This window comes from Macadamia integrifolia, chromosome 11 (genome assembly GCF_013358625.1).
Source record: "Macadamia integrifolia cultivar HAES 741 chromosome 11, SCU_Mint_v3, whole genome shotgun sequence".
In the NCBI taxonomy this organism is placed as follows: Eukaryota; Viridiplantae; Streptophyta; class Magnoliopsida; order Proteales; family Proteaceae; genus Macadamia; species Macadamia integrifolia.
The window spans coordinates 24276188-24286524 of NC_056567.1; the positions used below are offsets into that span (position 1 = coordinate 24276188).

The 10337-nt window shown below is 36.4% G+C and overlaps 2 protein-coding genes across 4 annotated transcripts in view; both read right to left on the reverse strand.

The window, feature by feature from the left end:
- Positions 1 to 1566: 1566 nt before the first annotated feature.
- On the reverse strand, positions 1567 to 6070 carry LOC122094005. 2 transcript variants are annotated; one of them, XM_042664585.1, is made up of 4 exons: positions 5657 to 6066; positions 3846 to 5550; positions 3464 to 3554; positions 1567 to 1844 (listed from the first exon to the last, which is right to left on the reverse strand). In XM_042664585.1, exons 2-4 carry the CDS (start codon positions 5409 to 5411, stop codon positions 1654 to 1656), a joined length of 1848 nt encoding a protein of 615 aa, XP_042520519.1. In that variant the 5' UTR covers positions 5412 to 5550; positions 5657 to 6066; the 3' UTR covers positions 1567 to 1653. The 2 variants fall into 2 exon arrangements, with proteins under 2 accessions (XP_042520519.1, XP_042520518.1); XM_042664584.1 differs by having other exon boundaries at positions 3846 to 6070.
- Positions 6071 to 6819: 749 nt separating this feature from the next.
- The window catches only part of LOC122094006 (plant intracellular Ras-group-related LRR protein 6), a 34313-nt gene continuing 30795 nt past the window's right edge, over positions 6820 to 10337 (reverse strand). The window contains exons 20-22 of one of the 2 annotated variants that reach the window (XM_042664587.1): positions 9990 to 10045; positions 9147 to 9222; positions 6820 to 7137 (exon numbers count right to left, since the gene is read on the reverse strand). In XM_042664587.1, the coding sequence (XP_042520521.1) occupies positions 9147 to 9222; positions 9990 to 10045 (132 nt within the window). In that variant the 3' untranslated portion in view covers positions 6820 to 7137. Of the gene's footprint in view, positions 7138 to 8915; positions 9223 to 9989; positions 10046 to 10337 lie in introns of those variants that run through there. The other variant, XM_042664586.1, reaches the window with a different exon arrangement.

Consider the following 10337-nt stretch of genomic DNA (forward strand, 5'->3'; position numbering starts at 1 on the left):
CAACATCTCGTCTATTGTTGCAATGTTTCTTTATAGGTAAGGAAATGGATTTGTAACCAATGGTTTATTGGTTAAAATTGAAACCAAATCAATCATTTATGATTCGATTTGACTGTCTAATTTAGAATTGACACTCTTATATCAAGGAAGAGTGGAAGGCATTTTGGACCTCCAACATATGAGGGGAATACGTTTCAATGACATAAAAAGTGAGAGTTTAATGATAAAATTCACCATCAAGGAATGTAATCTAGGGTTATATCACTTTTTATAAACAAACTTGATGTGGAAAAAACTTTATCCAAGCTTTAATGCCATAATACTATCATGAAACATGTGAATTTATTAAGGCCTAAATTCCATTTAATAGATACAGCCAACAAATGGGATTAAAAAAAGATACAAAGAGAACAAAGTTATCATTAAGCCTCAATGCCATTCTATTGTTATGAAACATGTGACAATTTATTAGGGCCCTAAAATAGTTTATGGCATTTTGCATTTTTCTATTCATGATAATTGGTAAGTGAGGTGAAGAACAAGGATTTTAAACTCGAAATGGGGGTTGAATATGAATCCTAGAAATCCTTGATTCAGTCCCTCAAATTTGAGAACCCAATGATTCGGTTCCAAAAATCTTAGAATTCTATCGTTCTAAAACATCTAGAATCAAGATTAATCATGGTCAACTTCGATCTAAATCAGTTGATTCGATCAATCTAATTCTAATTTTTGAAACCATAGAAGGAGAATAAAGGTGTTATCTAGTGTGACGGTAAGGGAAGTGGAAAAACCAGGTAACATCTTGTGCAAAATGGTTAAAAAGGGTGGAGAAATAAAATATCATCTTATGAAATGATAAGTGGTGTGCAAACCCAAGAGATAACAAGTCCAGATCAGCTCCCCACATGAGAAGAGGAGTAAACCTCCTCATGGGATCCCACAGCCAAGTGGATATCCCAACCACAGGTCAAGAGGATTTGATGTCCCATTGATTCGTGATTTGATAGCCTGAACAATGAGATCTCATGTAAAAAGGTCACCACATGGAGAGAGTTACCCTCCTAGACTTTTAGGTTTGAAGATTGAGTTACCCTCCTCAAACCTTTTTTAGGTATGAAGGAATATTGAGATTGGAGAATTAATTTTGGGTTTCAAAAAATTATTTCCCCCGTTGAGATCTGTCTGAGTATTATGCATTACTCTGTGTGCTTTTGTACTTCTAATGGATGTTTGTTGTGAAGGGTGGTGTGGGTTTATATGGGTTAAGGGTGATTTGAGACTAATCTGTTGTTTTGTGGTTTTTTTGTTAATGTAAGTTAAAAAAAAAAAAAAAAAATCCATGACTGGTGTGGCTTCAAATGCAAGGATTAAGAAAGCATATAATAATAGACTGGGTAGCATTAGAATTCCATGTCTTCTCTCCCTCTTTAGGAATGGCAAATGGATGAGATTTCACTAAATATCAAATCTGAACCTGTTAAAAATCTTGACTCTTAACCAACCTTCTCCATCCTTGAGTTTAATAAGCCAAGGCAGATTAAGGAGGGTCCTAGGGGAAAAAAATAAAGGACAGTAGAAAACACATTACACTATTAAAGGAATTACAATAAGTAATGGAATAATGGAATTACTATTTGTGGTTTAATTGAACTAGAAATTCCTCAAGTCGAGTTCAGATATACATGATGCTAATGCCTCCCTTGCTAGAATATTATCAGAGTCCATATTAAGTGCATCTTCAAAGAGCCTGCTTGCTTGCTGCAGCAACTTCTTTTTCTCTTTATTATTGTTTGGCCGCAGACGTGATCGATGCTGCAATGCCATACCCCATCTCAATAGAGCTGCAATTCACAAAACATGACATTAAGAGAGTTTCACCGAAAGTTCATACGGGAAATATTAGCTCCTTAAGATGGATGTCTTATTGGCAGACATAAATAACAAAACCTAGGTATTCATAGCTTGTTAATCTAATTAACCAGCTTCTGATGCAAAAAGCAAAAAGAAAAAGATTCCAGTGTCAATTTATAAATGTAATAGTAAACATTCTATGGAGACAGACCTCAGAATTGAGACTGCCATGGATTCCCAAATCACAGTAAGCCATATAAGTAGTGTTATACTTGCAAAAAATTCACGTCTCGATGAGGATTGAAATGAAATGTTCACAGCTTTTTCTTAACCCTTTTTTTTTTTTACTATGAACATTAGTTAAGAAGGGTAACTATGTAATTCCACATATACCCTCCAATCCGCCCTCTTCCCATTCCCCTCCTCCCTTCCCACCCTGCCCTCTGCATCTCTCCATATACTTTGAACCATGATTGGAGCACATCCAAAAGGCAGAGAAGAGAGAATGCACAGAAGCACAATTCACGAATTGCCGATGCTGCTCTTTTTGCTTTCTGTTCTCTGCTTCTTTTCTCCACCTGATGCAGTTTGTCTCTTCCCTGAAAATCAGCCCACAAATCTATGGTGCTTTCCTGAACAGGGACCAGTAAAAGAAAGTTTTGTGCTATCTTTGAGTTCTGCTCGTGTCCTTCTAGATGATACAACAAATCAAATCATAATGTGGTTTTATCCTTCATACATGGGTGTGTAATACGGTAAGTATAACATCTACTTTGGGAGATTGCTGTTAATGTTTTCCAGAATACTAGTAGAATATATCCAGATGTGAAAGAATGATTTACAATGTCTCATAGATTGGTATTTTATTCAGAGGTGAGAGCAGAGGTGGGGCGGGTGGCAGGGGGGCGTAGCAGGTTGTGGGGAAGGGGGTGTTGTGGGTTTTGCAGCGGCAGAGGAGGAGGATGAGGGGAGAGAGAGAGAGGGCAGGGCAGTGGTGCAGGAAGGAGCAGAGGGTGGGGAAGGGGAGAGATTCCACCTCTGCCATTGGCCAGGGAGTGCCGGAGCAGACCCAGACGGGGAGAGGTAGAGGGAGGAGTGGAGCAGTAGAGATTAGGTACATTTGCAAAATTCCTATCTGCCCCCGACACATTGGACAACAATGAATGAAATGTGTAGGCAAAACATTCATAGTGAAGCAATCCACTTCATTCCCTATCGTGCTACAGAAGATTATCCAAAAAAGATAGGTTTGTACCAAAACAAGCTAATAATAATGACATATAGAAAGGGGCAGTCAAGGAGGTTTACTAAACCTAATTATTGACTGAATTTAAGAAATAATGATCTCGGCACCAAATAAGTTGCAACCAGAACTGAAGACCAGATTTTAGAGGTTTAGCCATGTTGATACAGACAAACAAACTTCTTGCTCTCATTCTCTCTTTCTCAGTTTGATTTTGGTAAATTATGCTTTCCCATTTTATTTTTCTCATTGCATTGGGAATTTCCATGCTTAAATATCCCATATCTCATATTAATTGCAAGAGATGCATATGCGCATAAAAGTAGTATAATAATATTTAACTGAAGAAGCACAAGTGAAGCATACCATCTGGAGCATAAACATTACTTTTAGACATCATAGCATCAAATTTGTCTATTGCAGCCAAATACACCTTGTCAGCATCAAAAGCTGCTTCCTGAAAACAGAAGACAAGAAAATATCAATAATAACCAAATCTTATGTAAATTAGGAACCTCATTTAATTCAGCATATCAGACTCTGGTAAATATTCAACACTTTGGACTTAGAATAAGTTATCTGACTGATTTCAGATTTTCAAAACTGATTCTTCCGAGTCAATGAAACTCAAAACTCAGAAATGCAACAATAATCAAACTGAACTAGCTAGCCAATTCCAAGTCAATGACTTGCAAAACTTTTGAAGTCGTCAATAATCCCAAACAGCCCATGCAGGGAGAGAGCTTACAGGTCCAATATCTGCAATCAACTGAGCACGGAAGGAGAGAGCGAGACCCCAATTATATAACGCTCTAATATCATTACCATCAATTGATAAGGCCAACCTGTACTTTCTTCCTGCTTCAATGAGGAGTTCTTCACACTCTTCACACACATCAACAAGCACAGAAACAATCCTATCTTTCCTCACAACTGGATCATTCAATCCCTTGTGATGTACTTTACCCTGTTTCCCAACAAAAAAGGAGTCTTTTCTTGAGAGCAGAGTTCTCAACTCATGACTAATCTTTAATTTGAGTTCTCCATGGATAAGATAAGTGTTTCCCAACTGGCCCACAGCCAATAAACTCATGGGTTTCATGGCTATGGCCTCGGAGAGTAACCTAGCAGATTTGTACAGCATGACTTCAGCTCTTTCTTCATCACCTTTAACTCTTAAAAGCTCCCTGGATTTTTTAAGGAGGTCAGTACCCTCTGTGAGACACCGATCAAATGCCACATCGTCTGAAATCATTGAAGATGATGACGTAGAAGCCACATCCATATTGTCTGCAGATGGTAATGGGGTTTTATCATCTAATTTCGTTCTCTCCTCTTGAAAATGAGACTTGAAAGTTCCGTTTTCATTTTTATCCCTGCTGAGATTAGGTGTGTAAGCTCCATTTGATTTATTCATGGTCTGCTCATGCTGCAGGGATGCATCAGCTTCCATACTTAATGAATTGAACCCAATTTTCCTATATCCTGAATTTACACACAGATCTTCTTGATCATAAAGATCATCATAGGGCAGGCAGCTTCTGTGTTCCCTTTGATGCCCCATTTTCAACAGTATTCTGTGATTGTTCATGAAATTTATACTACTGTTAGGATAATTGAACTCCTCCTCACTGTTGAATACTCCCTTGAACTTCCTGTTTGTCTCTAGAAAATTAGGATTTGCCTTCCCTGGACTTCGTTCCAATTTTCTGACCAATTCACCTAATTTTTCAGAGTCATCTTGATCCAAAGTTGGAGAAGAATAAGCATTCATTTCTTCGCTGCTACTGCTGGCAACTGGATTTATGACCTTATCTTCAACTCCGTGAGCCGAGACACTTCTACGAAGTTGATCATTTAACTCTTTTGAATACAATGGCTCGGAATGCTTTGTCTTAGCAAGATCTTTCACTTTATTATGCTTCATTCCAACTGAATTTTCTTTAAAGAAGCCCCCAAGAAAGTGGAAGATATCAAAACCAGACGAACTCAATCCCTTCCTTCTTTTACTTGGTTTCTGATTGGAATTTCTCTCAACTTCTCGGTCCTCCACCAATATACTACTGGAATCGCCACTACCCGAAAACCCAATATTATTGAGAGAAGCTTCCACAACACTTTTAGCTGGCAAGGCAGATAAGCTGATGGATTTGATTACCTCTAGATAACTTTCTAAATCATCTAACTCAATGTGATTAGAATCTATAGTATCGTTCATCTCGTTTGTCAAATTGGTTAACTTAGTATCCAGTTCCCTGAAAAAATCCACCAATTTCTTCAATCTATCATCAGAGATCCCAGAATTCTCTTCCATAGGCGTTCTCTTAGTTCCCTTTCCATTTACATCCTTCAACGATGTACTAATTTCGTCAACACGAACAAACCCCAAAGAAAACCCAGCCGCGAAAACCAAAATAGAAGCTGGAAAAACTAGAAGAGAAGAAACCTTAACCCTAGAAATAGCCAAAGCGGAAACAAGCCCAAGGAGAAACATTATCAGATGCTTTCTATCATCGATTCCAACAGAAATCAGAAAGCTTTGAAATTGACCCAACTTACCAGAACGAGTTGAGTCTTCAATGGGCTTGAGATCTTCCCATCCACCGTAACTCTCAGTGTTCGAAGCGGAAGAAGCAGAGATTGAATTACTACAGTGCGGAATAATTTTCGAAGTCCAACACCATTTTCGACTCTTAAAATGGAAAAAGATTGGATTTTTAAGAGGTGAAGATCTGAAATTGATTGCAGGAAGAGAAGGTGAGAAAGAAGGATTTGAATATCGGAAGAAATTATCAGAGATTTGGAGTTCCATTTTCTGACTAATTTCAGGAAGAACACAAGCTAATGGAGGGCTTAGAACAATATGCCGCTCTGATGCCACGAAAGGAATAAACCATATGAGATTTTTTTTTGTTTTTAACATTCCAATGAGTTTAACTTACCAACCGCTCATGTTTTTTTATGTTTTGTGTGTGTGTGTGTGTGTGTGTGTGTGTGTTTTTCAATCATGGTGATTATGTTAGGTGTTCACTAATTTTCATTTTTTGTGCTTAGAAACGAAAAAATGTTTCAAAAAACATTTGATTTTTCTATTTCATTTCACTTATTTTTTTAAATAGAAATAGAGATTTATGCCTATTTTTGAGTCTAGAAACAAGAATGAAGAAATAAGTCAGTAGTGTTTGATAACGTTTCTGTTGTTTCTATGTCTAGAAATAGTAGGAATGAGAAACAGATTTTTTGGTGTTTGATAAACATGTTTCTCAAATTGAGTAGGGTTGGGTAGAGTCCTTGGGTCGGCGTGCGTTTTGCTGGGGAATTCGAACTTAAAACCCAACAATGATTCAGTAATTGATTCATGAGGATCCGGAGATAATTGGAAGAAATCCACAAAGGAATCGATTGATGTGGATTTAAAGCTTCCACTAGCAAAGAAAAATTTGATGTATTCTTTCTCGTTTACTTGGAGAATCTTCGAACTTTGGAAAGCCACTAGGTAAGATAAATGCTGGGTTGAGAGATGCAACTTTTCATTAGGTGTCCATCGATTTTTTGGTCCACAAGTTGTTCCAAGAAATAGAAAAACATGTCTAACTTGTTTCGTCAAACCCGTTTTTGGACACAGAAACAAGCATAAATTTCTATTTATGTTTCAAAAAACAGGTGAAACAAAACAAGTTTATCAAACAGTTTTTGGGGTGTTTTCCGTTTATGAGCACAGAAAAACGGAAAAACATGTTTCCGAAAACATTATCAAACGATTATTTTTCTGTTTTCAGAAACAAGTGGGAGGGACAAAAATTGTGAAAAACCCGATACTTCACTCAACCTACCCCCCAACTTTAACCCATTGTTGAAACTTCTCGTTATCCAAAGTGACGATTCCAACCTGGTTGCGTGAAGCTCACAGTTTCGCAGTGCTTTCATCCTTCTAAAACTCATCTCCACGAAGCATACCTGTAACTCCAACATCATACCTTCACTCATGAGTTGCATACCTGCAACTTCGTCCATTCGCTCGTGCTTTAAACCTGACTACACTATTGAAAACGTTTCGAGAAACAGAAAAATCAGGCATCTTTTTGCAATTTCAAAAATCATTTCTTAGCACAAAAACAAAAAAAAAAATCAACAGTAGAAACAAAATCAAATAAGCCCAGCATGTGTCTTGTTGGAAGGAGAGTTGTTGAATTGATTCCGTATCTGTTATTGGATAAATTCAAACCCAAACTATTCCATTTGATTTAATTTCTTATCGGTTTTTTGGTTATTGATTTGCAATCGGGCTATTATTGGATTTGATCGGATCTGATTTCAGTTTCACGTTTATACATATACAAGGAAAACAATAGGAATGATTTGGGTTTTCGATTTCTTATCTAGTTACTATCAATTGAGTCTCAATTTTATTTTCTCGGTTTTAAATCACAGTCCAATTTGATTTAGTTACTACCGGTTCCATGAAACCCTAACTCGAAACCAAACTAATAAAGTTCGATTAGATCCATGCTCAAGTGATGGTTTCGACTATTCCAAGTTCCAACTAGATAGGGCTGAACTAAGGGAGTTGTGTTGCAAACGTTAAAGCATGGGAAATTTTTTGCAAATTGAGTTAATAGATAGAACTTTCCTAATCGACCATTATAGGGAATCCATGGTTCCCATCCACTTCAAATTGCGATGTGGTAATTATAGTGATTATATCTACGAATATATTTGGTTTGGTCATGTGTCAAATTTTAGACTAAAATTCATTTTTATAACCTTCCATGTGCCTTTATATGAGAGAGTATGTGATTGAATTTAAGTCTTAAAAAAAAACATGTAAAATTTTTTGGCTATTACACAAACATCCGTATGGTCAAAATTGTCACATCACCTTCTGACTTAATTTTTTCACTACTGTTAATGAACAATGTTTGTGTTAAGAAAATAGACCCTTTTGTAATAGACATATAGCATCTCTTAAGCTATGTTTGGTAACCAAGAAAATAATACAAATAACATAATACAGCAAAAAGAATGATTACACAATAATTTTTTGTCTCTCTTCAAATTCAATTTTTTTTGTAATTTTTTTTCTTGGCTTCCAAACATAGCCTTAGCTAATAGAGTTACAAGTAGTAGGACTAATGTTCCATCAAGCACAATGTAATCAGTTATCTTCTGAAGTTCTCTTTCAATAAAATTTCAGTTCACAAATAAAATAAAAGAACAGGCATTCAAAGTGGGTCCAACATGGACACAATTTCTTTATCTAAATTTGGGTTTGGGCTGTATCCAGGTAGAAAAATATTGTATAAAGATGGCAAGTCATCCAACCCAGATGCTACTGAAACTTTGCCAACAAACCTCATTCACATATTCATATTCAAACCCTTTCTGCTTATTCAAAATTGAGAAGTCAGAAGAGGCAACAAGACCCTACCACTCGAGCAATGGCCTCTCTCTCTCTCTCTCTCTCTCTCTCTCTCTCACACACACACACACACACACACATGCATGCATGCACGCGTACACATTAAGTTCATTGAATGATGCACATGTCTATTGCATATTGAATATATGTCTGTATTTTTAATCAAGAACTATACAAAAAATAAACAAATACAGTATTTTTTTACACCGGATTTTTTTATACCCATACATATTTGTACTTTTTGCCATAGTTACCCTCAATTTATGAGAAAATGCTTATATTTATTAAATTTTTAAGTGCATTTTAGAACGAGATCATTCTTTTCTTCTTTTGAGTCTGGAGATCAATTCTTACCAAAAAAATAAAAAATAAAGATCTGGAGATCAATGAGTATTGGAATGGTGAGAAAGCTCTTTTCTGTTCAGTGGTCTAAATAAAATTTCCAAATATGCAAATCCAGGACCAAAATGATGAAGCACAGTGTTGAAGATTGTTACACGTTACTAGTTTCATTACATGGTCGATCAATCAAGTAAGCATACAACTCAGTAAAAAAATGTCAACCAATTGAATCAACCTCTCAATTGTCCAAACACACCACAATAACTTTAAATAATGAGTGCAACTAACCTATTGCTCTGGAATTTTGTCCTTCAGATAGTTCAACACAGCCTTAGTTCCCCTATCCAGGATAGCACGCCGAATGCTGCAAAAGAGTCCAAATGAGATTCAAGTTAGAAATTCACTTTCAACTCAGTACCTGTCATTTTGATTATTTTCTGTGTCATTGCAGTGTTTTGCATTTTTCTTCTTAATAATTTCAAAAAACAATATTATATCAAATTACATGGTCCTAGAAGATTTTCAAAATTTGCTTTACAGACCGAGTTTTCCTTCACCCACAGTGAATGAGGATCCCCTCACCACTGCCATCGGTCCCATCTAATTGGGCTGGGGACGGTGCTTTCGACCCTGTACAATACAAGTTGGGAGTTTATGATGACACAAAGAATACAATCACAAGATCAAATCACCAGTACTGAGGGATTCTTCCTTCTCCACGAGTGAGAGAAAACTTCTGCCATTGCTTAGTTATTAGCAGGAAACTTTTCTTTGAAATAAGAATAGATTTACAAAAGTGAGGTGCTATTGACTGGAAAACGCAAGAATATTATTAAAACATAATATATAGAAACGAATTATAAAAAATAATAATAATAATAGAAAAGACAATCAACTCGCTGGTCCAACTGGAAGCCAGCTTTGTTGTGATGGGCCTTGAAGACCAATTATTAACTCATTTTCATCATTATAGAGAGTTTTGACTCCACGAAGCCGAACTTAAGATCCAATACACAATGCCCAAATTGATAATGCACTCTTTTAACTTTTTGTTTATACTGTAGTTATCACAAAATCAGACATAGATTTATGCAATTTTCCCTGTACAAGGAAAACAAGATCATGGCATACCTTCTTAATGGGTTTCCATCAAGTCTCAAGGCCTGTAGACTGGTTTCAAGCAATCCCTGCTCAAGAACAAGAGGAAGCAGTCAAGTACTGATAAGCAGATCGTTAGTTCATAAATCCCTCACAAGCTTGTAATACATGCAAACAGAGAATCATTAGTTGGGTATTTAAAAGTTAATTTCAAAAGAGAAGAAAGAGTAGATGGAGGGAAAGACAGAAAGACAAGCTTACAGGAAAGAGTATTCATATTCAGTTGGGTATTTTTTTTTTTTTTAAATGATTTAAGCTAAAATAGCACTTAATCAAACCACCACACACCCCCCCCCCCCCAAAAAAAAAAAAAATTTTGCT